The 27520-nt window shown below is 38.6% G+C and overlaps 2 protein-coding genes across 5 annotated transcripts in view; both read left to right on the forward strand.

The window, feature by feature from the left end:
• PHACTR2 (phosphatase and actin regulator 2) overlaps window positions 1-9931 on the forward strand; it is a 72881-nt gene extending 62950 nt beyond the window's left edge. For all 4 annotated transcript variants that reach the window (XM_059467578.1, XM_059467581.1, XM_059467579.1 and 1 more), the window contains 4 exons: window positions 1237-1298; window positions 2278-2415; window positions 4713-4789; window positions 8351-9931. In XM_059467578.1, the coding sequence (XP_059323561.1) occupies window positions 1237-1298; window positions 2278-2415; window positions 4713-4789; window positions 8351-8366 (293 nt within the window). In that variant the 3' untranslated portion in view covers window positions 8367-9931. The remainder of the gene's footprint in view (window positions 1-1236; window positions 1299-2277; window positions 2416-4712; window positions 4790-8350) is intronic.
• An 8504-nt stretch (window positions 9932-18435) lies between these two features.
• Window positions 18436-27029, forward strand: LTV1 (LTV1 ribosome biogenesis factor). Its single transcript, XM_059469485.1, has 11 exons — window positions 18436-18525; window positions 19187-19318; window positions 19798-19986; window positions 21034-21121; window positions 22023-22143; window positions 22818-23067; window positions 23749-23876; window positions 24364-24503; window positions 24710-24762; window positions 25463-25663; window positions 26270-27029. The coding sequence occupies exons 1-11, from the start codon at window positions 18523-18525 to the stop codon at window positions 26381-26383; spliced, it is 1419 nt and encodes a 472-aa protein (XP_059325468.1). The 5' UTR covers window positions 18436-18522; the 3' UTR covers window positions 26384-27029.
• The last annotated feature ends 491 nt before the right edge of the window (window positions 27030-27520 follow it).

The following is a 27520-nucleotide window of genomic DNA, read 5'->3' on the forward strand; positions in this document are numbered from 1 at the left end:
TTTTTCCTATTTTTTACCTTCTTACTTTTTTATTTTTATAATTTGTCCTCTCCTCCTTTCCCTGATATTCTTATTAAATGAAAGCATTTGAGTAAGCAAAGGATATCTGCAAGTACCACGAGATGTCCTGTCGTAGCATTTTCTCCACTGTGAAAGTCATTACACAGAAATTCTCCTCAGGCCAGGTCACCTCTACTAAGACAGCAGGCTGGCCATAGGAAACAGGGCAGATACAACTATACCAGGTTTTAAAACTCCCTTTTCATCTATACAAGTTGGCTGTATCCAGAACAAATGAATTTCTTTAAATTTAAAGTTAGCCTTGAACTGTAAAGCAGAGTCTGTAATCCCCAACCATGAATAAAACAGGATCAGAATTTTATGTATTTCTCTAGGTGGGATATTTCAGCCACAAAACTTAGCATTTAACCATCAGAGTTGGACTGAAAGGGCAAATACTGTCCTTCGAACCATACATCAATTTAAAAATATGCTGAGCACACACAAACATGTCTTTCTAAGTGTGCTTTTCACTGGCAGTTGAAAAATCAAGTTTGGTTAGAACAGAAGTTTGTTAAAAGGAAATTGTTTTATTCGTGTGCCCAAATACATCCTAAAAATGGACATAATTTTCTGCTGTACTGGTTCATCTGGTCCAGCCAGTGGCCTTTAACCAAGAGGGCTTGAGTGTTGGATCATATGCCCCTATTGTAAAACCAGAAAAAAATTTATATAATAAAACCAATTTGCTGACAAATGACAGTGAAACAAATGTCATTGATTCGTGTCTGTAGCAGTAGAAGGAACTTGGGTAATTCAAATACTCAGAGTAAAATTTTCACTTGGCATTTATAAATTAGACTCTTATTCTAAAGTCAATGTTGGAAGTAAAAGCAACAGTGATTGTAATGCTAAAATAAGTTATTGAAACATCAGGCAACTCTTTCAGGGTACTTGCTTGCTGGTACACAGAAAGGAAATGACAGGCACCTTCTCTTTGCTGTGCTCATGACCCACAGTTGACTTGAGATGTCTACAGAATCAGGGGAAATGCGGATAGGGAAAAGAATGAGAGCAGACAAAATCCAAAAAGCAGACAACACAGGCGGCATCATCCAGAAATATGAGGAAACATGAGCCAGGACTTGGAGTTCTGAAGCATTCAACCAAGAGAAATACAGTATGTGCAGTTATAATACTTAAATATTCACTCCTTTTTATCTCTTCTGAAAACAGAGAAGAATGAAGAAGAGGAACAGGAAGCCAAAAGAGAAATAAAACGTAGACTCAGTAGAAAGGTGATGATGTGCTTTTTTGTATTGTGTCTTTTTGTACATAGAATTATGTTTCATAAGAATCTGAAAATCAGTGTGTAGACATTGCTGCAAATGTCCAGTCATTTTCCCCAGATTAGAAATCTGCTTGAAAAGCAGTACAAGCCAAGCCCTTGTTGGGGGAACCCCCATGCTGTCCAGCTCCCCACACCTGGAGAAGCATACTGAGTCTGGCCATATTGCTGTTTCTCAGCAGGGGACATAAGTGACAGATTTCCTCTGTAGCAAGACCACCCCGTCACATATGATCAGGGGCAGCCACACCTGCAGATCCCCTCTTCCCTAGAGCAGTGGAGAGGGCAGCAAAACAATGTGACCCCTATGACATCCCTTCAGTGCTTTTCTAACCACATCAGTGGTCTTAGCTTCTGCAGGTGGGATCATGCTCATTGTCCCTGGAAATGGAGCAGTTACAGGTCTGTTCTGGGAGAGGATGGGGGGAGTTTTCATAAGTATCCCTGGTCTGCCTGTCTCTGCAAAAATACAGTTTCCTTAATATGATCATCCTTAGTTAATTAAAATGAATATTGTTTGAGGTGATTGAAACAATTTGGCATTATAATGACCACTAGATGGTCAAAACCAGGGCAGATACTTCCAAATGTCACGTATTTTTGATATTACAGTTTTAACACGGTATAACTGTTCATGCAGATGGCCTAGTGGGGTAGTGCCAGTTGCAAAGTCACAATTAACATTGCAGGGATAACTGTCATGATTCTCTGTGACCTGCCCGACAAAGACTATTTTTATAATTGAAGAAATCAGGTTAGGCTGCCTCCCCATTCCTGCACAGCACTCCCAGGGTGGTGCCTTTTTTTAGACACCTGAAAGTCACCCTATTTAGAAATACCATCAAAGTTCTCTTGAGATTACATCATACCCTCCTCTTTTATTTCATTTCATCTTATTAAGCATACTATTTTCTGCCTCCTGCTTACAGCTCAGTCTGAGGCCTACAGTGGCTGAACTTCAAGCGAGAAGAATCCTTCGATTTAACGAGTACGTGGAGGTCACGGAATCTCCAGATTACGACCGTCGTGCTGACAAGCCTTGGGCCAGGCTAACTCCTGCAGACAAGGCAAGGCACAAATCCAGATTATAAGAAAATGCTTTCATCTGTCACTTTTGGGGAGCTTTCCTCTGGTTTACATTCTCTTGATTGTCAGCATCACAAATGACATCTGCTGGTGACAGCAAGATTGTCATGGCGCTACTGTGCGTCTACTGCTTGCAGCTAAGAAAACCCACTCAGGTGCCTATTATGAGCATATTTTACACCTCCATTATGACAGTTGGAGCCAGAATTTCTAATTTTTGTTTTCTATTTTTTAAAACCTTGCTAAGACAGATAAAAGTTTACCAAAGGTGGCCCTGATCTGTGGGAATTCATGCAGGGATTTGCAGGCAGGAGTCTGCATCACTGCTACCAGGAGTTGCTTTTGCCACGCATTTGAGTGAAAAACAGGTAGAAGTTTCTCCATCCTCCTCAAGGTTCTTGGCCATGACCACCAGTGCAGGGAATGACCATGTGCATGCAGCAGAGCTTCTTGGGAAGACTGCCCCTAACATCCTACAGTTAATAAAGCTCTGCTGCCTGACTACAAAGGATGAGATAAATGATCCTGTGATTCTCATTTTTAAAAAATATCAGTCAAAGGTTACCATAAGGTACTCTTCCATTTCCCTCCTACATTACTTAATGAAAGGAGAGCTGTAAGATTCAGGTAGCCCAGAGTGCTGGGTCTTAAAGCACTGGTCTGAACCAAGACCTGTGGACTTAATAGAACTCCTGTGAGATGTGCTTGATATGAAAAGTGGTGTGTGCAAGAGCCCACTCTATTTTAGCTAAGGGTAGTGAAGCACTAATTTTATTTCAGCTAGTATTTTAAAGTTTAATATTTAAAAATTGCCAGTTCATCTGACAGTTGTCTCAGGCCAAGGTGAAATAGTTAAAAATGTAGTCAGAAGAGTTTGTAGATGTTGGTTATGGGAGATGCTGAGCACTGTCTAGTCCTCCCATAGTTTGTGGGAGGTTAGAGGACCCAGCACCTCCACTTGGACAGAGGTCCAACCAGGGTAAACTGCACTAGAAAAAAACAATGGAGTTGCCTACCTACTTCAGGGTAGCAGGTTTTAGTCTCAATTCATTTTGTAATTAACAGCTGCCCAAGGCTGATCCTCTCAGCCCCAAGTTTATTGGCCTTAGCAGAAAAGCAGACTTGCGGTTGCCTGAAAACTCCCTTGTCCTTTTTTTTCCAAGAGAAATCATTCTTCTAATTCCAGTAGGAGCAGAAAATTGTGCTGCAGGTCTGTTACAGAACTGGAGCTCTGCTGTCTTTGTTGCTGATTTGGTGCTCAGAAGTCACTGTCTCTTCACTAGCTCTACAGCAGCCTCATGTAAGCATGCTGTTGTGCCTAAACACGACCACCCCTGCTTAAAGCAAAGTTTATAAGACTGCAGCCTGTTGATGCTATAATTTTATCATGCTGCTTGTCTGCTCTGCACTGAAAGGCATGCACACTAGTTGACGTTTCTTTAGGGATTAATGAAATGATATTGTCTTTATTTAAACTGATGAAAGAATGAGTAAGAATAAACTGTCATTTCCTTTAACAGTGAAGGTAGAAAGGTGTGTGGCATAGAACAAAACCTCTTGTAATATATATTAGAATATTTCAGAAACTGTATTTACTTGATGAGGTAAATTGCTATCAGTCTCTTAACATAAGCAACAAGGCATTTACAAACTGTACTGGATTTCTGCTGTTCTTTAGTATCTGCCAACTAAAAATCCAAGCCTGAAATGTCCAAATATTAATGTCATTTTAAATAAAACTAATCAAACCAAGTGATTAATTCCACTTGAAAAATAAAATGCTTTTCATCCTGCACTCCTGAAGTCCTGTCTCCAGAGGGGAGATACAAGGACCCTGCTGTGCACACAGTGCCTGTGCTGGCAGAGTAACTCACCAGCTCCTCAGGGCTGTGTCTGGAGATAGAATCCCCTCCTGTCTGCCTACTCAGCAAGTGATTGTCAGGGTAACCCAACCCCTTGCCCATTTTTGTCAGTAGAAGTGCTCTGTTTCAGTGTGGGCTTTGTTCACCCATTGCAGTTGATTTGGTGTTTCTTGGTTTACTTTTGGTGCTTGATGCTTTTCATTTCTTTGTTGTGGATGAGTACTTTGAACAGCTCTAATTGAAAAGTCATTCATGTTGGTGATCAGAAATGTGTGAGAGCTGTGGATTATAGTAAGGAAAAATTGAAATGGGAACTGTAAGGCACGTGTAATGGTAGGGCCACGTTTCTTTCAGAGTCTTTGTTTTCCTGAAAATTCATATTTCTTACGGTTGCATATATCATTATTGCTTCTTAGGCAGCAATACGGAAAGAACTGAATGAATTCAAAAGCACAGAAATGGAAGTACACGAGGAAAGTCGGCAATTTACCAGGTGGGTGAATCCCCCTTCTTGTGAAAGTGTGAGAAACGACAGCAACCCTCTGCTTTCCTGCAAGTTCTCTGCAGTTGTGTCATGATTTGTGTGGATTCCTATCATGAGTCCCCTTGAATCCCACCACTGATTCTGTTGGAATTCCCACTATTGCTGATGCCATCTCTATACAGCAGTGCAGGTGACTGCAATGGATTGGTCACTATGTAGAAAAAGATTGGGGAATCTAAAAAATAATCTTATGCAAGAACCCATCAGTTCTTACAGATGAAGTTAGTGATCTTCAAGCACACAAAATAAAAGGGGTTTCCTTCTCTGGCAGCACTCCCTTGCTCATTAAAATATACATTTGTGTAGATGCATTTGTAAGTGAAAATTAGATGATGCTTTGAACTTCAGAAAAGCTCACCAGTGTCTTGGCAAGCTTTCTAAGGGTCACTTAGGCTCCTGGCAGCAGTTTCTGGGGAACAAGATAGATTCCCTTGTTGCCACTTCTAATGTGTTCATGTGGATTTGTTTTGTTCTTTGCTTCGGATAACACCAAGATGTTGTCTGAAGCATTGTTATTTGAAGAAGCTCTGAAGTGTCCACAGTATTTTAGCAGGGTTTCAAATTTGGCAGAATTATTCCTAGGGGGAGGGACACACTTTCTGAAATCTCCATGGCTGTGTTCATTTTTCTTGGAAGTTGCAAAGCCTGAAAATTGCCACCAGCAATCAAAACTTGATGTTAGATTGGCCAATATTGTGTCCATAGTATTAATGTCTTTGCTTCTGCTGAAAATTGTCAGACAGAACCAATTATCTAAGATTGGGTCCCTTCTGTTTCCTGCTACTGTTTCAACCAAACTCAGGATCTGAGCTAGTGAGTGTGAATCACCAAATTAAAAAATGCATCACAAGGAAAATTCATGATGGGTGTTTCATGTATCTGCTACTTCACTGTTTGATTTCACAACTTCAGTGATTTCTTTCTCACCAAAACATGGAGTTTTTAAAAAGAATAACTTATCACTTCTGTGTAGATACAACATAAACAAATTCATTTTTAAAAATCCAAACCGGCTTCACAGACAGCAAACCTAAGCCAGAAGATGAACCAGGATGCAGGGTTTTAATGTAGTGTTGCATTCTGACCACTAGAAAATGTATTTTTCAAACATGGAGATGGATCTTTTGATTTGGCTTCTGATGTCATTTTCTCTTTAGGTAGCACATAGTATATCTTTTTCAGAATGTATAAAAATACTACTTTTAAAAAAAGAGCATCCCAAGGGAGAGAATAAAAATAGGTATAGAAACCAAACCCCTGCTTATATTGTTGTGTTTCTTGAGTTGCTTTGCAATACTGAAGCTTAAGTACAGACAGGCATGATTCATACAAAAAGAATTGGATATTTTTTCATGAGCTTTGAGAACAGTTGAGGCTGATTACAACTGGATTCTTGAAAGCTGAACCAGGAATCTCGTGGAGTGACAAACCAGTAAAAAAGGGAATTATTTTCTTCAAGGAGGGCCTTTGAAAATGGAGTTAAAAATAGGAACAGCCAAATTGTGATCAATGCAGGCAATGATTCTATAGGTTGTTGAAAGAATTTCAACCTGAGGGAAGTCAGTTTTTTTCTGTTCTTTATCCCTGCTCTTTTGTTTCACTGGTCATGTTGTGGAGTTACTACACAGAAGTTAGAAGAGTAACACTAGAAAAAAATAATTAAGAGCAGAATAACATGCAAATGTTTTAAGTCAATTGCAATTTTGAAAATAAAGAGATCTAATTTTCCCTGGGACGTCTCACTAAAAATTATGTTTTCTCCTACGTAATATTGGATTGATACAACAAAAGTGATTTAATGAAACCATATACAGAATTCTCTAGCCAGAGAATTGATTTCTCATACATTAATTATTTTCAAGATCACTGAGATTATGCAGACCAAAAGACACTTGCATTGGCACCTGATTAGCAAAGGCTATTCTGTGATAGACTGAGAAAACAAGGAAGCTGCTTAATAAACAAAAGTAGTTTCTAGTATATGGTTTCCTATATTATTGCAGATTAAATATAGATGATTTAATATTATAATCAGTATTTACAATATATTTGAAATGCTAAAAATTTATATCAAACTTGAAAAAGAAAGAACAATGGGTTTCATTGTTCATCATTTACTGTAATGACTGTTACTTGACTGGTTTTCTAGTCCTAGTAAATTAGACTGATTCTTTCTGTTATTTCATAACAAAATCCAAGAAAATTAGTTTCTAAAAATAAAGAAATCAATACAAGTTTGGGAGGAGCATATTAGCAGGTGTTGATGAAGAGTTTCTAAGGAAAATGCTATATATAGTCCAGTATATTGTTTTTCCACAAAATACAAAACCCCTGTGTCTTTTTAGCAATCCTCTGTACCATCATTTAGCAGATCAGCTGCATAGTTGTGAATGTCAGGCTTTGTGCACATCTTCATTTGAGAAATCCATCCCTGTATTGGATTGAATCAACTTACAGGGATAATGTGTGGAACTATTAAGAGAAAATGTGTCAAACAAAAACTCAGGTAAATCTGTTGTGTAGATGTATCGTTATCTATGCCTTTTTCAGGCTGATGCATCTTTTACTACTTCATGGACAGATAAATTTTTAAAGCCATTTAAACAGAGATATATGTCTATACACCGAGAACCTGATACTGGTGCCCTCCTTACCCTTTTGCTTGGATTCATTACATTTAACATGATTTAGAATTTCAATTGCTGTAGGTTCCTAACTTATTATAGAAAGGGTTGGTGACACCTTTGGTGCAACCCACTTCTCTAGCCATCATACAGGCAATCTGGAGTGATGTACATGCCCTACCTAAAAGCCTAAAAAAGTGAGGTATATTTGGGTCTCCATGTACCTCAGTTCGCTGCTGTTAATAAGAAGAAAGCATCTGAAATGCTATAAAATTTGCTGCTAACTTAAAAGAAAATACAACATTTTTGTTAGCCTCATTTTGCACAAGGATTAAAAACCCAGAATTTTAATTTTTATGGTTTAGCAAAGCTTTTCTGATAATACTTACTGACAGTATCTGCAAATAATGGATGCAGTTGTAGCTAAATCTGTATTGGCAAACAGACTGGACACTCTTCTCTGGCCCTGAGGCCAGCAAGCTTGGCACAGCTTGAATCCATGCAGTTAACCTGTTCCACTCACCTCAAAACAGGGTGATGTTCCCCCTTCCCAGCCTGCCTGCTGTCCTGTGCTAACCCCAGCCATGCCCAGGCAGTACCTGAAAGCACTGGCTGACCCAAGGAAAACTCTGCCAGGGACCACACTGGCAGGCTAATGGCACAGACAGACAGTGCTTGAGCCACACCAAATCTCTGTTTGGTTTACTAAGCAGAGAGAGATGGACAGCAGGAAATAACAGGTCTGACTCTAAACCAATACAGATCAGGAAAATCAGGAATAACTGGCCGACAAAAGGAAACAGCTGTGAGAATGGGATGAGGATCAGTGTCATTGTCAGTTGAAATATAATACACATAATTCTAAGATTTTAATTTATCTTTTCAGGTTTCATCGTCCATAACTGTTTGACCGCATCCCATATTTCAAGTAACAATTTTCTTTGGGGAAATCATTGCGTCCTGAAGACCTGAAATTGCACTGGAACTTGATTATGAGTGTGTGCTACAGCTTACCCTGAGGCTAATGAAGAAAGCGGCCCTTGTCTTTGTCAATGGACAAATGATCAGTCTAGGAGGAGAACCCAGAGGAAGCGTTTGTCCATGTCCAGACAAACCACGGTTCTGTGGCCAGCCCACACGGACAAGCCAGTGGGCTCCTTTGTGAGAGCTCCACGAGTCAGGAAGTGCTGAGGACAATCGCTGGAGAGCCTGCTGCCAGGATCTCATCCGCCTTCATGGGGCTGGGACTGAGGGGAACAAAGGGGGAGCTGGGGTCACAAAAGAACTGAGAGCTGGGGGAAAAGAGACTTTGTCTGTCAGTCCACAGAGCTAAGTGGAATCGATGGGACTGCTCAACAATGCATTTGGCCAGTGGGAAGAATTATTTTTTAAAGAAAGACTGTAAGCAACTGTGCATGTAGGTTTTTTTCAGTGGATGCAGCCTGTCTTAAAAAGATAGCAAGCCATAAGTCCTTGTGTCATCAGTACTTTAGGAAGAACTGTCATTTTCTTTGGTGCCAGTAAATACAGTTGCCAGAAATTAGTCCTAGTATAACTCAACTGTCTTTTTTTAAAATCCCAGTGCACATGCTTCAGGAAAACACATGGAACATTGATACAGAACAAGTAATATATTTTTTGGCTTTTTAATGTTGACATACTCTGGATCCTCAGAGATACATAAACAGGATTTGAAAGACAAATCATGTGACACTATGAATGCAATGAAATGCTTTGTGTTTAGAAACACTCCTTGCTGTCTGTCACTTGCCATTCAAACCAGAGGGATCATTATCTTTGTCATCCATGGCAGGCAGTAGTGACAACTTTGACATCATGCTAGTGTGAATCCAAAGTCAGAATTGAAATTAGGCACAGAAGACTTTATTAGTAGGCCTGAGCAGTGACTACTAATGTAACTTTTTACATTTAAGGACTCTTGCACTGCTTTGAGGAAGAACTCCCAAACAAATCAGCGTGTCTTCAGCTAGTGGTCCTTTAAAAGTGAAAGAAAAATCCTTGGAGTGTCTCCAGCCTGTTTTTGTTGAGTGTGAAGAATGCGTCTTAGATTCCTAACTTTTTATACTATCTTGAAATTGTACATGTGAATAGAATACTATTAAAATTAAGTGGTATGGAGTGTGAAAGGCAATACATGGTTTTTCTAAATTGGCCCAAAGGCCTATTAAAAAGCCTGTGGCATTGTTTACACTAAGAAATTCTCTGTCCTATATTAGCACTTATTTATCCTTTGAATTAGTGTACACAACTGTGGGGGGGGGGGGGGGGGTCCTGGAATTCACATATGCATACATTTAATGCAGTATTACAATATATTTGCTATTTATCCTTTCTAATGTGTGTACATATTACAATTTATTTTTGTCTTTTATGTGTCCTGTTCAGTTTTTAATTATGAAGTGTAAGTATTTCTTTTTCTGGCAATAAAAGATCTGTGTAGATGTGATTTTTACTTCAGATCCTCTGATAGATTCTTGTGGAATATGTTTAGTTTATAAAATTGAAGGTTGTTGTTAGAGATGTCAGCCTGAAGGCAGGAAGGCAATTTGGAGGCTAAAATTAGATATCCCTCTTTAGAGCTATTTACAACAAGACCAGGTTTGCATAAATGAGGTGGATTATTTTAATGAAGAACACTTCTAGTAACAGAAGAGTGCTTTCCAACAGCTGCCACTCTCTGTCACTCTATTATTTTTAAAGACATTGGAAAAGCTTTTTTAAAAAAGGTAAAATTTAAATGACTTTTAGGATCCATTACACTTTGGTAAAAATCTAATGATGTACAAGCTACAAAATATCAATAACCAAATTAAAAAATCCATCTACATGCTTGTAGGAAAGAAAAGGAAGCAGAACCTTCCTTTTTTAATGGAATCAATAAGAGCCATTAGGATTCCATTTGCAGACAATAAGCTTCTGGAAAGCCCATCATTTTATAAATATAGAAACACCACTCTGACATCAAGGAAGCAGTGAAAATGTATTCTTTGGCACTAAATCATACAGGAATTAGCAGGGCATTAGGTTTGTCAGCAATTCTGGTAGAATGCTAATTTTTATTTTTAGAATTTGAAGAGTAAACTCAAAAGTTACACTAGAATAGTTCTGCCTAAACTTTTTTTTTTTTTGCTGATGTTGCCAATGTGTGATGTAAGAATGTGTGTCCAAAATCATATAAAGGTCTACTATATTGACTTTGAAGTATAAAACACAGTATTTCACTTCAAAGGAAATGAGAGGAGCAATGAAATAGATCTCAGTGTTGCATTAATCCCATTGAAACATTTGAAAGCAGCCAAGATACTGAAGGCAGAAAGGCAGCTGTTACACAGGCAGAATAACTCGGACAAAGGTAAGGTCAGACTATAAATATTTTATATCAGACAGGAGCTCCACCACCATGCCAAGGTGGTGCTTACACAAGCAAACTAAAACTTGTTAAACTCTTAGGATGAAGTGAAAAAATTGACTTTGCAAGAAGACATTCCTCTATACTAGGCCTAGACCATGGATGGAAAGTCACGTCCCAACCTTATTGTTTTAAGAGTAATAACACAAAGATGAGGATACAACTTCTGGCTCAGACTTCTTCAAGCTGAAGTTATGTCATAAAAAATAAGGATGTGTAGGTGAGGTATCACTTAGGCTTTTCCTATCTTCCTTCTGGGGTTGGAGGGGTTTTTTTAAAGTATTCCCTCCAAGCCATTTCTAGTTGCAGGACTCTAGCCTTGGTAGAGATGCTGAAATAATTTTTAATTTCTTACTATTTTGTTAATAATCAGATGCATAGTGTGGCCCACAGTTCAGTGAACTAATTAAACACATTTATGTAACTGGACAAAAAGAGTTACCTTTATGGGAACTTATGTAAAATCTTATATAGTATACTACATAACATTATTATAAGATGTAGCAGAATTAGAACTTCAAACTATCCATAGTGTATTTTAGCTACACAGAGACACAGAATTGTATATACTATTTTTGTATTCTAAATACAAAATTTAGAACTTAGAATTTAGAATTTTGAAATTAAATTTTAAAATTGAAAAATTGAATTTAGAAATTTAGAATTTTGTGGCAGAATTTTTTGGCAGAAAAACAATAGCTGTAAAGCGTTGTCCATGCAATAAAAAGTAATGAGAATTTGGTATGTCACCATGTGCAGTGAAGCAAGTTTGCTTCAAGAAGCCTGAAGCAATTTCTGCTGCCTCTCCTAGTTGTCTGTATTGATAAGTTCAAATGTTTTCCAGTTGCATCAACAACCCATTGGAAATATTACACCATATACCTGCTTTGGTGCTGCATGCCTTCTACAAGTGTAAGTCCTGAGAAATTAATGAGTTAATAATCCTAGAGTTAAAAATAAAAAGATGTTAAACAGGCAAAGAAAAAATAGCACTTTTCATGCAAAGTATAGTAGAGCCCAGTTGGCTAAGAGGGATCAGTATGATAATTTTTATCAAGTTGGATGAATCATTTAAATGTCATGCACAAGACATGACAAACCTTACACACAGGATACCTGTGTTCCCACAGAGTCAGGTATGTCTACATCCACAGAAAGAGAAAATGAGCAGCTTGAAGTGGCTTCTGAAATTATCTCACATATAATATTTATCAGTATAATCACACATCATAGTATGTTGCTGTGGGTGCAAAAGAATGGGTACTTAATCAAATCCTTATTTCTTCTTCACATAAAAAATTGAAATGGTTCTAGAGTGTCTCATCTCTCTCCTCTTTCAGGTAACACATATTAGTCTTTGTAACTCAGATACAGTCTATCTGGATTTTTTTTTAATTGTGCTATATATGTTGACTCAACAAGTATCAAAAAAAAAAAAAAAAGCTAATGATTATTTAAGCTAATACCATTTCAACTGGTGATTTGAAACATGTTAGGACCAGAAGATAGATCTCTTCAAAGTCACTGAAAATATTCTTGGCCATTTGTAGTTCTACAGACTGCATTTATTTGTTGGGTTTATCATTTACCTACAGTTGTGCATTCCACCACCCTTACTGTGGTGGACTTCACACCACCATCTGCTTTGGCCAACCTGAGCACCTCTTAGAGAAGCACCACAGCCTCAGTGCTGACATGGAAAAACCACATCAGATAAGCACCCATGTTTTAACTAGAAAACCAAATGAAAGCTTTGAAACAAAGGGATTAAGTATCCCTGATATTATAGAAATTAGACCCCTCCTTCCAGGTGAAGTGAGTGCTTGGTTTCCTGCAGAGATGCTTCAAACTCAGAACTGTAATTAATAATATGAGAGAGTTTGTTTCAAATTAACAGTTGCTTAACCTGAGTATAAACTCAGTCTGACCCCCGATTTTGTATCATCACAAAGTGCAAAAAGATCCAGCCAGCAACAGGCTAAAAACATCTAGTCCAGTCTGGCAGCCTGGGAATCAAGCAAAACTCCCTGACTGTCTGCAGCTGGCAGGGCTTGGAATCAGGGTAGGGAGAGCCACTCTGTCACCTGGGTACCTGGCAGCACAGGCCTGTGTGAGCACTGCTGACATCCTAAACAGAGACCAGAATATTGGCCCATGTCTTCATGTCTGTTTAATGCTTCAATGACAAAACCAAGCTGAACGCCTACATTTGCATGAGACTGACAGGTGCACATGAACCATGTGTTTAACACTTTCATGTCCTCTGGTTTTAATGATCTTCAGGAGTTAAGACCTGCACCATTGTAAACTAAACTGAAAATATACTCAGGGTGAAAAAGCAAGTATGGATAAACTTGCCTCCTGCCTTTAGGATCTTCCACATTTAGTTCCGCTATTGTTGCTAGCTGTAGTCTTATTATACCAAGATCAGTGCAATATTCACTGATGGGGCATAGATTATGATGAAAAGAAAAAAATATATATTCTGAAAGATTTTATAAGGATGATACAAAAATATTTTGAAGGTCAAATTAAAAAAAAAAAAAAAAAAAAAGCAGCCCCCAGTATAGCTTAAAACTTCTATTTAACAGAAATCTGAAAAATAACCCCACCAAAACTTATGGAACTGTATCTATACAAAGAAAGGGAAAGGGAGAAATTAAGTGAAATTAACATATATTTGCTGTAATGTTCAAACAGGTTTATATTTATAAACTCTAATAACTAATAAGGTCTTGTTTTACTTTGTGTTCCCATTTCAAGATTTTAATGGAAATAAAGCTCATATGAACTAGATACAGCATTTCACCAATATTTTATAGAAGCTACATATTGCACTGGATAGAAACAAAGAAAGCAATGGTATTATCTGTATCTTCTTGTTCAAGCATAAATTCTTTATATTAAAAAAAACTTGCAATACTATGTCAAATTTAACAATATTTGAACATTGCTATGATATAGTAAAATGTTAAAACATTGCTAAACATATCTTCCATTCACTACTTTGTGTGGTGGTATATACTGATTTGTAAACTTGTACAAATTTTGGAATTAAAGGAATACTGTGTTTCAGATAATTATTATTTTAGCTGGTGTGATTTGAAACAAAAATATCAATGGCTTGTTTGAACGGGCATTCGACTGCATGGGCAGCGGGGGAAGGGTGTGAAGATGGCACATGCTTAATTGCCTGCAAGTGTTCAGATAGCTCTTAAGTTTTGGGGGGAAGAGGGGCTTTCCTTAAAAAAAAAAAATAAAAAAAAACAAAAACAAAAAAGAAACCCAAAAAAACCCCAAAAAACAAAACAAAACAAAAAAACCCAACAAAAAAACCCAAAAACCAGAATTCCATTAACAACCGAACTGCAAATCTGGGAGAGGCACAAGAAGATTGCAGAGCACAGACACTGTTGTGCACACAGGAGCTGACAAAGCTGGTAGGTTTTTGTCCCTTCCCAGTGTTCTGCGGCACAATAGCTCAAACAGTAAATCATGGCAAGGTCTGTGTGCTCTGCTTTGGCCCCAGCTGCACCTTAAACGCTGGGAGATCACAAAGCTGTGTTTCTCTGGCAGAGCTGCAGTGCACCAGGACAGGCTCAGCAGTAGGAATCACTGCACTGCTGCCTCTTCCAAGCAAACCCTCATGGATGTGACCCCAGTAAGGAGGGCTTGATCAAACATCCACAGCAGTGCAGGCTGCTGAGCTCCAGGATGGTCTTCCAAGGGTCCAGTGCAGCCACAGATTGTTACTTGCTGAATAGACTCTAAGGCAGCCACAGTCACCTGCATGGGAATTGTCACGTCAATTCATTGCAAATAAAATTTTGCATACAGAGTGTCACCCATTCATACACACTGGGCCAGTTCTTAGACTTTATTTTTTCTATTACTTCGGTGAAAAACAGTGAAAAATTATTCTGTAACTTCCTTTGATTTTTGATTAAATGTTCCCATTTTCAAGTCAAGTAAGGCAAAAAAATTTCAAACCTTGGTTCCCCATTGCTCAATAGTTACTGGTAACTAAATAGTTACTGGTAACTACAAAATATGTATCTGAAACATTATCAGCTTAGAATTGCTGTCCGTCTAAAATGTACTTTCCACATGTTTCATTACTTTCAAAAGATGGAAGGCTGTGGAGAATCAACACCGACAACTTTTCAGCTTACGCAGAGTGGATTTTTTGTTACAATTTTAAAATTAATGCTACTTGGTTCAGTGTGATTGAATATGGTAACTCTGAAGAAGTGGCAGATCTGATACTGCATTTTATACAGGTCTGTGATACCTGTGAATGCCAGTAACTGTTACAAATTAACGATAGCTACTTCTTGAGGTTTTATCTGTAATTAATATATATACATATATATATATATATATATATATATATACACACACACACAAATATAGTCCAGTATCATCACCTGAAAAACATAAAGAATGTATTGGGGGGTATATACAGTACATATGCTTGTTTTATGGTGTTTGTATTAAACAAGGAAACTGAGAATGTGCTGCCTAGTTGTACAGTACTGTAGGATACTCTGCTGTGCACAGTTCCAAGCACTTTAGACAATTGTTTAGCTCTTTGAATTATAGATATATATGAATGAATATATAGAAATAGAAAAATTTAAAAATCACCTCTAGAAAATTGTTCAGAAAATCTTTACTGAAAATAATTTCTTCTTGAATCTCTAGCATGTACATGGGCACACATAGTAGAGTTAAATTCAGAGAGCCTCCAGAAGCCAAATTAAATTTCCTCCTTGTGGAAGTGAAATGAAAGAATTTTCCTGAAACCTTCCTTTGTTTTCTGGCAGTCCTTCAAACACATGTGGTAAATTCCCTGTGTGTGGTGTATTCGTGGAGAGGTGTGTTGAAAGACGTGATACTTGGTTTAAAAATACAAAGTTAGGGTTGTAGCTCAATGGTTTGGAGACCTAACCTGTGCTTCCAGTTTCCCCTTTTTTATCAGCAAGCAGTGTTTCTAAGCAGTTTCACTGACAGCAAATTTACAGTGGAAATACACCTGCTGCAGAGGAACAAAACTGATTTGCACAGCTGAGGGTTTAGCCTAGACAACAGTGCATCTGCCTATCTTTTAACTTTCAAAGTGACTGACAATAACTTTTGGTTTTAATTACTTTGAAATAATTTCTTCTTTGCAAGAACTAAGAGAACAAAAATGAACATAAATTTCGTCACACAGAAGGCAAGTTGATGATTATGTTAAGGAGGTGCTTCCAGCATATTATCTTTTAAGTGGCTGCCTTGACAGTGAGACTGTTTCAATACCGACCATTTTTCTTCTGCAAGCATAAAAGGAGTAGTTAGTGACCAGAGCACTTACCCCCTCAGTCTCTGTAGATGCTCTTTGCTGAGCTCTGTTAGCAGTCTCTGCAAAGAATCTGAGAGTGAGAGAGTGCAGTGGGATGGATGGCCTTGTAAGGCTTGGCTGAAATAGAAGCTTCAGCAGAGTCTCCGAGACACTCTCTCATACACAGTTATACACATGTAATACTAAATATTGAACTTTGATATAAATCAGGAGATGACTCACCCTCAGGTATCAACAAAGGAGGCAATGTGGTGCCTATTGTTGCTAATCCATGATTCAAACTCATCCCCAGATGTATTACTGAAGTATAGAGATATATTACTGTTAGTATACATTAGCAATCTTCTGTGATATGGGGAGGAACCTGTCTTAATCTCTCTGTGAACAAATAATACATATCCTTCCCCCTAAATACCTGGAATCTAACCAGGAAATTCAGGGGAAGGATGTAAATTAAAGAAAAACAGAAAACAGAGACTTAACAGGCAAACTTATACGTAGGAAACAGCTGAGAGTAAAAGTTAATGTTTCCCAAATCCAAACTGACACAATACTCCTATACCAGATTTGGGGTGTGTGGAATGACAGTACTGCCAGCACCAGATATGGAGGTGCCAAGTTCAGGGGATTGTGAAGTGTAATCCTGTCACCAAGTCTATGTACATGCACTTCTGTGGATGCCAGAGAGGCATGCCAGGAACTTGGAAGCAATAAGGAGTAATCTAATCTACATCATTACCCCACAAACAAATGCTAAGTACTGTGTTTTCAACAGCTGAGTGACTCTGTTCTTAATTACCCTGCGAAAATCCAGCTCTGCTATTCCAGCTGTCGCTGGGTTGGCAGTACAGACCTGCTGCAAGGCAGAGGAAAGTCCAGCCTTTGCACAGAGATAATCTGAATCCTCCGAGTACGGGAGTTATTTCAGCTGATGGACTGGATCAAATCAGATTGTCTTCTGCAAGAGTGGTGTGATGAAAGTGGGTAAAGATTCAAGACTCCAGAAAACAGCCAGAAGAGTGAAAATCTGGGTTCTTTCGGAGCTCTAGTGACACCTACTGAAAACCAGTGAAATCCACCCAAATATGAGTAAAGCTAATACTTTAAGGTAAAAGAATGCACATATATTTAGCTGTATCCATATACACATAGTGTGGACAACTTTTCTGAATTTTCAGTGAAAACCTCTTCTTAGCTTGTTACTGTTTTAGTCGCCTGTAAACACATGGGAAAAAAACTGCTCCTCTCTGTTTTATACTTTCCTTTGAAAAGTAACAAAGCAGGTTTTAAAATACCCAGCATACTTCTCTTTTTCTCAGCAAGGAGCCTGTACGTGAGTGCCCACGTTTCTGCCCAGCCCCGCTACATGGTGTAGGTAACATTTATACAGCTACAGTGTCATACTGCAGAATGGTTCAGGTTGGAAAGGACCACAGTGGAACATCTGCTCCAACCTACCTGCCCACGCAGTGCTACCCCAAGGCACATGGCACTCCACTGCGTCCGGGCGGCTCTTGGGTATTTCCAGTGAGGGAGACTCCACAGCCTCTCTGGACAATCTATTCCACTGCGTGATCACCCGCACAGTAAAGAGATTCGTCCTTATGCTCAGGTAAAACTTCCCGTGCATCAGTTTCTGTCTGTCTCCTCTCGTCCTGCTGCTGGGCACTATCAAGCAGAGCCTGGCTCCAAACTTTTGACACCCTCCCTTCAGACACTTATGGACATTGATGACGTCCCCCACTTTGGTCGTCTCTTCTCTGAACAGGCCCAGTTCCCCCAGCCATTTCTCGTCCGAAATAATAACTCAAACATGGCAAAACACTGTTAATACCAACACGTGTTATTTACCACCGGTCCTTCAGACTCAGCCCCCACAGCCCGCCCGTCACCACAACCGGCCCGCCCCGGCTGCTGCGCACGCGCGCTGCCCCACGGCCGCCTGCGCCGCGCTCTGCCATTGGGAGCGCTGGTGGCTCGAACCATTCTCACAATTTTGAGGGGAGAACTGGGAAAATGTGTCTCGAACGAACATCCACTGAGCCTCTCTTTTATCAAAATACTATTTCCGTCTGAGAAAAGTCTCGTTGTTTTGTTGTTTTTTTTTTTTTTTTAACTGGGAAACAAAATCTTACAAACCTGGCCGGACTGGCGGCTTATCTGGTTCCCCCCGTTGGTCACTGGTGTTTCCCAAGATGGAGGGCACAGCCCGGGAGCGCTGACGCCTGGCCCGCGTGGGAGCGAGCGGGGTTCGGTTCAGCGGGAGCGGCCGGGGGACAGCGCCATGGTGAGTGTGCCGTGCTCTGTACGCGCAATTGCCTGGGGAACAAGGTTAGACCGATAGAGCCGCCCCCGGGTATCCTATATCGGCTGTAGCGCGGTTTGTTAGGTGAGTAAAGCCGGAAGCCTTGCTGGAAGTGTTTTTCCAGGTCAGGTGTGGTAACTCGCAGGAAAGGCGTTCAGCCGCTCGGAATACTGGATGGGTTTGTTGATCCAGCCCGCCGGTGTGGGCCGATATTGGAGCTGTGCCTGGCTAGGGGTGCTGCCGATGGCCCTCATGGCTGGAGTGGGACTGCTGCTCTAGGCGCAGCTATCCAAAGCACGAAACAAGATGTGTCTAGATGAGTCTCCTTATCAGTTTCCCGTGTTTCTTGGATGAAGTGCGTTGCAGAATTCTTTTCTAGGGCTGTATGTTAAACTGTGTGTGCTGTTGTCAGATATGTACTGTTCCATGCATTGCCATTTTGCAGCTGAATAAGCTGTGTTTGCTGTTAGAACATACGAAATATTTGTTGTGCATGTGGGGAGGTAAGTTAAGCTCCCGCCGGTCTTCAAGCATTTGTTAGTAAGGCATTGCCTTAAAACTAATACAGCACACTACAAGTTCTCTTAAGGTGCATTTAATATTTAATATTTTGTTAACAGTTAACCAAATTTCCTTTTTTCAGCCTCACAAGAAGAAAAAGCCCTTCATAGAGAAGAAGAAAGCAGTAACATTTCACTTGGTGCACCGAAGTCAGAGGGATCCTCTTGCTGCTGATGATACTGCACCCCAGAGAGTTCTGCTGCCCACACAGAAAGTAAATACTCGCTTTTAATACTGAGGTTCATTCAGATAAGAAACACCTTGGAGAAAAAAAGTTGGTATGCAATTATACAGTTCAAAAACAGCCTGAGAGAAGGTAGTATTTAGTTCAGCTTATTGAAAAAGGGATGTTGTAGGGAATTTCATAGTTATGAGTTACTACCTGATCGTTGAAGAATGACTTAACTGGCATTTGAGGTGTAAATGTATTAAAGAAGCAACAAGGAAACTTGCCTGACTCACTGTGATAAAACAGGCATTGTTGGAAAGGTCTTGCTCAGACAGCACCCAGACATGGAACCAGCTGATTACAATATTCTAATTGGCTGTGTATTAGGGTAAGGAGTGGAGAGAGGACTACACAGTCAGACACTCAGTAGATGTGTTGCATTTGTTTTTGCTAGTAAGTTTTACGTGGACTTAAGTAACTAAATGTATTCTTTTTGATTATTTTCTTCTCCACCCTCTTCCTAGGGGCATGAGGAGCAGAGAAGAGAAGAGCAGCGCAAGTATGGTGTCTTCTTTGATGATGACTATGACTATTTGCAGCACCTCAAAGAAGCATCTGGTCCCTCTGAGCTTGTCCCATCTGTGCGGGGACAGCAAAGCAGAATTGTCATCACAAGTGAGGGGCACATAGAGGATGAAATTCAGAGAATTTCAGTACGTAGTGTTTTTGCTGATGGTAACGCTGTGCTTTGGAGCATTAACATTTTCTAGACACTTTCATTGTGTGTGTGTATATATATTTATATTTATGTGTAAGGATCCTTTTGATCCATAACCAACTTGACTTTCCTACAAACCAACTCAGAAGCTGACAAGCTGGCATTTACTGATGAACATTGTTTTGCTAGGACAGTGTTAAAACACTTCAGGTACCCACAAAAAACATTTTTTCTACAGAGATGGCTTGCAAAGGTGTTTGTTTGAACAAGTTGTGTGTTTTTCTGGGATGGACATTTGTTTTTAAGGTTTTTAAGAACTTCTGAATGCTCTGGGAGTTATGAATATGCCAGGTTGTATTATCAGCACACCATGTTTTTAAAGGGAAATGTAAGAGAAGCCAGACGGAATAAAAGCAAACTTTTCAATTGCTGGCATAACTTGCAGAAGTTCACAATGCTGGATCACATTGGAGTGGAAAAACAGTAAATGCTTTAAAGCAGTGAAGCATGCCATTGCCAGTCACTTATAGCTGAGGGTGTTTGATTTAATCAAATATTGTCATTTTAGTCAAAACGAATAGTCTTAGTCAGAGGTACCTTTCAGGTACAGCTTGGTGAGACTACATAAGGTTTAAAGTTAGGATAGATGTGCATGTTGTGAAGCTTTTAACAAGACTTTCAATAAAGAGGTGAATTCAAATCTGTGCTAGTGTTCTCCAAAACAAGCCAAAAACATTTTACAATTTCCATGTGACTGCTGTACAACTATTCTCTAAAAAGTTTTAGAGATGCAAAAAATACTGTTCCTGTACCTGGAGAATACTGACAATATGAGAATTGATGCTGCTAGCAGTTTATGCAGCTATCATTGTATAGCTCTGGAAATTTGGTGTAGATAATGTAGCACTTGTAACATTTAAGTGGCACTAACAGAGTTTCTTTTGGTCACAGGAGTGTCTGCATGATTTTTGTTAATGTGAGCTCAAATAAGAAGCTGAGAACAAATACATTATGATCCTGTTTTTCTGTTTCTTTTTCTAAGGCTCCATCCATTAAGTTGCCTTCCTCAGTATTTGCCACAGAGTTTGAAGAGGATGTGGGCTTGCTAAATAAAGCTGCTCCTGTTTCAGGTATTTTTCACCTTTTTGTGATGTGAGTTGCCATCTAGGAAATAGATGGTAATTAGGGCTTCTATTGTGATGTCATTTTTATTTTGGCTCAGAACAGGCTCAGCAGCAGACATGAGGAATGATCTTTCAGAGACCCATGTTTCAATTTGAGACTTACTTCTGTGATTGACTAATGAGAGTTCTTTAGCTTTGCTTGGAGAGGGTGAATCCATGATCTCTTACTATGGCATAGCAAATACAAACTAAAAACAGGGGGAAACTGTAGATAATACTATTAATTTATTATTCTGTATTTTTGAATCCGAGTCTGGAACTGGATTTTCACTCAGATTCTCTTCAAATGCTGAGTAGTGTTTACACCCCTTCATTAGTGTTATTTCAGTGTTACATGCTGTGAGGTAGGTTTTTGTTATGTATCCACATTTGCACTGGACATTGACTCCACAGCTATCTCCATATTTCTTAACAGTAAGCAATTGTAGCAGTTCTCTCTGTCCTGACAGAAGGATGCTAAAGACAATTCTGTTAATTGCAGCAGAGAATCATTTTTTAACCTTTTGTAATATAGGGAATTTTAGGGTTGGAGCTAGTGCTGGTAGCTGATCATGTGGTGTTTTGATCTGGATATTTTTTTCTTTTACATTATTCTATATTAAAATGCGTTTATGGAAGACCTCTAGGAAATGTTTTTTTTCCGAGTGATAAAAATTGACAAGAGATTGGTGGCATGCCCTGGCTTCTATCAGATCTACAAATATTCTTGAGGAGTTTTGTGTTTCTTTAGTTTAAGCTTTCCTTACTGCAAATTAACAGTCCAGCTGGGTTGGTTTTTATCCAGGAGAGTAGCTTTGTAATGTCAGAGAAATGTAAATATTTACATTTCATTTTTTCAACTTTCTAGGACCACGGCTAGATTTTGACCCCGATATTGTTGCAGCTCTTGATGATGATTTTGACTTTGACAATCCTGAAAATATCCTGGAAGATGATTTTGTTCTGCAAGCAAATAAACCACAGAAGCGGTAGATAGAGCTTTGTTGAAATATTTGTTATGTAAATAGGAGAGATGCTATTTGCTACTGGATGTGGTGGTGTAGGAAGCCACAGTGGTTTCAGATTTCAACTTGAATACTTTGGTGTGTTGAAAAAAGTATTACCTTGTGTTGCTTGGATGGCAGCTTGCAAAATGAAATTTATTACATTATCCAAGAAGTGGGATTCATTTGTTACTTTGAGCTTATGGATTATATGCAGTATTTGGAATAATAGTGTTCTTGAACTGTTTAAATCATTGTCATCTATTACATGTAAAATACATCAGTAATAGTGTTGATGAAGGCTAATGGGTGTTTCTGAACCCTTTACAAATGCTTTATATGATACCCCACTGCATTTTATCTGCTTAGGTGTGGTATCATTCTCATAATTTCATGAACAGTAAGAATTTTTGCTTGTTTTAATAGTCAAGAATGCAGCTGATATTTTTCTGCTTTGACATGTACAGATGAATATAAAAATAACTTCAGTCTCAGTGCACAGATGCATGGTCCAGCTAGCAATGCTTTCAGCTCTCAGACAAGTGTCTCACTCAAGATTTAAATCTGTTTTTGCCAATTTGTTTCAGATAACCCAGCATGGGCCAGAGCTATGTAAAGGTCCATGTGTTATTCTAAAACTATTTTGTGCTTCTGTTCAGGGGACCAGATGCTGAGGATGAAGATGAATGGGAAGATATGGAAGATGATAGTGATGAGAAGGATAGCTGCAGTACTGATAAAGACTATGATTCAGAAGGTCCTTTGTCAGATGGTGAGGTTAATGGACAGGCTAAAGAATTCCTTTTTATGCAAGAAGAAACCAGGAGTCGTTTCACAGAATATTCTATGACATCTTCTGTGATAAGACGGAATGAGCAGTTAACCCTGTTGGATGACAGATTTGAGAAGGTGAGGCTGCTCAAGAGTGTAACTGTGAAGAGTGATAAATGCTTCTTTGTATGTTGATTTTTTTCATCACACAGTGTCCTGTGTACCTGTGCAGATTTTACTGCTTTTAGCAGTCAGGGCATCAAGCTACTGCTCTCTGCATGTATTCTGCATTTAATCCTGGGTGCATTTAGAGGCTTGTGTCACCTAGGCTGTAGTGTTAATTGCTATTGCAAGGCCTAGCACTGATGGGAAGTAAACAAAATTACTCCAATGACTGTATGAGCATTCATAATTAGTGTTACACTTTTGTCTGAGAGGCTCAATTCAACACAGCAAGCCATTTACAAGTCCCTGGTGAAGTATACATTCACGAACCGAGCATGGAAATAGGGTGTAACTTTTGTCCTGAGCAGTAACAGGCTTCTTAAGGCATAGATTGAAATAATGCATCAGAATAAAAAATGTTTTCTAGAAGCTGGTTTTTATATTATTATAAGATAACTTTGTGGAGTTCTGTGTGGAAAGAGCACTGACAGTAAGAAGGAAATCCTACTGCAGATGTGTTTGGCAGTTGTTCAGCAAATGCAAGGGGAGAGGAAAAAGAGGCAAATAAAAAGAAATGTGAGGTTCTTCTTTAAGCTGTCAAGAAGTTGCATGACAAATGTGGTCTAATTACAGATATCCACTTCTTTATTTTAGTTTTATGAACAATTTGATGAAGATGAGATTGGAGCCTTAGATAACGTGGAGTTAGAAGGCTACATTAACACAGACAATGCTCGGCTGCAGGAAGTCCTGGATGATTACTACAGAGAGAAAGCAAAGAAGTATGTGTTCTCAGAAGTACTGCTTCACATAAGTAGTTCTGTAATCCTCTGTTTACATGGAGGTTTTGGATGTGTTGTTTCAAGTTCATGTACTCAAAAGATTGCATCCCACAATAAAAGCAGCTGCTTTTGCATGCATTTTATCATGCATCCATTTGCATGATAAAATTAAGTGGAGGAATTTTGTTGGTTTGAGTAGGTTATGCTCCTTTTATATAGTTGTGTTGAACTTAATGTAAGCAGTATCTTAGAGGCATTCATCCTCTTGAAAAGCAGAAATACTTCTTTTGTTGACTGTGTCTTTGTCCTAATGTTTTTAGTTTATTTTGAGGAGACTTACTTATGGAAACTTCATTTTTGCTGCAAATTTCATTGGAAGTAGCTTTATTGGGTCTGGGGCTTGACTTAAGGGAGTCTGGGCTTAAATAATTATACATTTTCAATAAGAGATAAAACATATTTTTTTGTTTTCTGAACTTTGAAAAAGTTGTGTGAAACTGGATGCTCTTGAACCTGATGAAGATTTGGACTCTCTTGTCAATGAAGAAAGTGAGGAGGAAAAGGAAGAAATAGTAACTGTAGTTATAGAGGAGCCAAAAGAAAAGTGGGATTGTGAATCCATTTTGAGTAAGTATTTTAGAGTTTGCTTATTTGTTCTTAGGATTTCAAGGTAAATGATAGGTGATTTCAGAACTTCCCTGGCAGTGCTTCAGGTAAAATGGTTTATTCTCTGAGCACAACAGGAGAAATTCCCAAAACCTAAGTAGCAGTACAATTCATAATTGCTATTTGCAAGCCTTTCTTAACTACTTTCTTTTTCCTTTGCGACTTAGGTACCTATTCAAACCTATATAATCACCCAACACTTATTAAGGAGCCATCAAAGGTAAAATTGTTAAACTTACTCTGATTAATAACACTGAAAAAACTTGAGATAAATGTGTTTGTTTTTTCAATGGGTATCTGTTTTAAAAGACAGGGAGCAGAAATGAGGGTTGGGGAGGGCTCTGGCATTATGTCTTCACTAAAGAGGAATTTGGATATATTTTTTCTTATTCTAAGGAAAACTGAGTCAGTTAAAAGTTTCTGTAATAGCTAGGCAGAAACAGTGAGGAATTTCCTTTATTATCTGTGAGATTTGTGTAATCTGTGTCTCACAGCCACATACTTGCTCAGGTTTATTTTCCTATGGTCTGGAACAGTTTATTCTAATTCTTTGGTCTTCCATATGTTCCCCATCATTAGAGCATAGCTTGGTATCCCCAAATTTGAAATTAAATCTTTTTTTGCAAGCCTATAAAGGAATATTAAGTGACTGCTTGAGTTCTTTATTTTTTCAGTAATATTTAAATAGAAGGGGGAAATGTTTTTCTTATTCTGGAAGGCCAGATTTTGTCACAGATGTTTTTATTTCTTACTTTGGGATTAATATGTGTTTTTGTGGGGGAGTTAAATAGTATGAGGATGCTTAACATTTATTACTGTTAAATCTGGATTTGAAGTTTTTACACTGATAAGGCAGTGCCATGTGCACTTCCTGGAGAGAGAGCTAGGGGCCACTAATTCCTATGCACTCTCTATTTCAGCCCAAACCAATCAAAATTTCTCAGAAGACTGGAATTCCCCTACACGTCCTGCCTCAGAAAGGTCTCACTGCTAGGCAGGTGGAGCGCATGCAAATGATAAATGGCAGTGACCTGCCAAAAGCATCAACACAGCCCCGTTCCAAAGCTGAGAGCAGAGAGGATCGCAAAGCCAGGAAACAGGCAATCAAGGAGGAGAGAAAGGTACACCTGACTGCAAATAAAACTATGCAGAGCTTTCTGTGTTACCTGAATTCTGTCTTAAAAACTTTGTTTAAAACTCACTTGTCGTGTCTGAAGGTAATGGGAGAATCTTGATGGTTCAAAGGACTAGTTATTGCTTCTTAATTTTCTTTCCAGTAGATTTTTTTTTTAACATCACACTTTTGTCTTTCTGATTTCCAGTATCAAAACTTTAGGTCTGTGGCCACTACTGCAGATACAACTGCTGGAGGAACATCAGATTTCCTTACAGTCTAGAGTAGCAAAGAAAATAGTTACCTTTCACTTTGTGTGATCTGAAACATCATATCTGAAAAAAATGTGGAAAATCCTCATTGGTCACAGTGAAGTCCTAGCTGTCTTATGTAGGAACAGAAATTGCCATTAGAAGCATATTAGAAGCTTCAGCTAACTAAAGATGTTTATCCTGGTTGTACATGTATTAATTTGACTACCAATAATTAGTGCCATAAATAATACTGTTGTCCAGATTGCTCTTATTTTCATGATCTAGGAGAGTCAATTGGAATAGTTTGATTTTGCATGTTAATTCCTATTTTGTAAATTTCTCATTATTCCTATGTACAGGAACGCCGAATGGAGAAGAAAGCCAACAAGCTGGCCTTCAAACAGGAGAAAACGAGACAAGAGAAAGAGTTGCTCAATCTGAAACAAAATGTGCAAGGTCTGAAGCTGTCCTGATGAAACTGAGAAACTTATTGTGGAAATATCCCTATTTTTTCATTTGTGTTGAGAAGGGAGCTGCTAACTCACACCTTTGCCAGTCCTGCTCAAAGGGGGTTGTTCAAATCTCACTATAACAAGATCCAGTAATTTGTCATTTTTTCTGAAGTGAAATTCTATATAAAATAATGTAGTGGTGATATCTGTTCTGTAATGAGTGACATTGCAATAGCTGCAAAGTTTCATTACAGTAGAAATGTATTAAAATTACGAATATTTTTCTTACAAGTTATCACTGAACAGAGTTATATATATTTGTTGAATGTATTCAACAAATCAGCAGAATCCTACAGATTTGATCTGATTAGATTCTTCTATTAAATTATTTCAGTTTACAAAATAGTATTTTCATTTATGTCTTTTCTCTTATACTGATGGTTGAATATAGTAGCTTGATATGATACAGTTTTATAAGTCAAGGAGTTTACACCCACTCCTCCGTGGTTCTTTTTTTTTGGGTGGATTATTTATTGTTTTGGTACTATGATGGGTCCCTATTGTAAACAAAGGTGTCTGAAAAGCTGTTCTGCAGTTAGACATCACTGTTACCTAACCTGAGTTTTGCATTTCCTGGCAAATAAAATCTGTCCCAAGGAGTGTTGCAGTTACAGTAGTCAGTGACCCTTAATGTTGCCATTGGAATTGGCTTTGCTGGAATTACTCAGTCTGAGTAGGATGGCAAACATGCAGCAGATGCTTGGATAAAAAGTGTGTGGCAGATAGTCACCATCTTGGTGTTTCTAGAATACCCTTCCTCAGGTCTTGTATTTAACTTGGTTTAATTGGAATACAAACTTAATACCCACTACAATTGTAAAAATTCTAAAGATGAACTGAGGGCCAAAATCTGTAGGTTTGGTGTGAACTTGAATGTTTGTACTGTGAACATGAATTATTTTGATAGTGACTGGTTCATAATGTGAGTGAAATCAATAGGATTAGTAGTCAGTCCTGAATCTTTCTGTATTTATAAAAACCCCCTCAGGTTTATGTCTGTATGTTACAGACAATCTTCTACCTCTATGTGAGAAGTTAACCTTTTTACTGGAAGGGAATGGTCAGCAGTACATCAGTGCAGTGGCCTGACTACTGGTG

This window comes from Ammospiza nelsoni, chromosome 3 (assembly GCF_027579445.1).
Source record: "Ammospiza nelsoni isolate bAmmNel1 chromosome 3, bAmmNel1.pri, whole genome shotgun sequence".
NCBI lineage: Eukaryota > Metazoa > Chordata > Aves > Passeriformes > Passerellidae > Ammospiza > Ammospiza nelsoni.